The following is a 523-nucleotide window of genomic DNA, read 5'->3' on the forward strand; positions in this document are numbered from 1 at the left end:
GGGGCGTGACGATGCCGAAACGGACAGAAATTTTCACCTATCGGGTTAAAGTTTTCTGGGGGAGGAGAACAGAGCAGACCTATGATTGGCTCATCCTTGAGGGAGGGCGGGAAAAAGGCGACGGGTAGCGGGGGCTGTTATCACATCTACCAACCATGAGCCGAGACGACTTTGATGGACAGGCATAGCGGGAAGAGGCCCTGAATGCGGGCTTTCACCCAACCGGCGGGCTGCTGTCCGGAGAGAGGGCCAATGAGGAGGCGGCGGGGGTGGGGCGAAGGGGCCGGTTGCTCCGGAAGTGGAGGGAGGGGGTGAAAATGGCGCCCAGCTCGAAATCGGAGCGGAACAGCGGGGCCGGGAGCGGCGGCGGCGGCCCCGGGGGAGCCGGAGGAAAGCGGGCAGCGGGGCGGCGGCGGGAGCACGTCCTCAAGCAGTTGGAGCGGGTGAAGGTGAGGCCTGGAACCTGAGGAGTGCGCCGGAGGGTGTGGAGGAAGGACGAGGAAGGCGGAGGGAAGGAGGGAGG

General features: G+C 65.2%; 1 protein-coding gene across 1 annotated transcript in view; it reads left to right on the forward strand.

The window, feature by feature from the left end:
* The first annotated feature begins 287 nt into the window (after nucleotides 1-287).
* The window catches only part of Dcaf15 (DDB1 and CUL4 associated factor 15), an 8,303-nt gene continuing 8,067 nt past the window's right edge, over nucleotides 288-523 (forward strand). The window contains 1 exon segment of the mRNA XM_015489133.2: nucleotides 288-449. Within this exon segment, the coding sequence (XP_015344619.1) occupies nucleotides 318-449 (132 nt within the window). The 5' untranslated portion in view covers nucleotides 288-317.

Source organism: Marmota marmota, unplaced genomic scaffold, assembly GCF_001458135.2.
Source record: "Marmota marmota marmota unplaced genomic scaffold, marMar, whole genome shotgun sequence".
Lineage (NCBI taxonomy): Eukaryota > Metazoa > Chordata > Mammalia > Rodentia > Sciuridae > Marmota > Marmota marmota.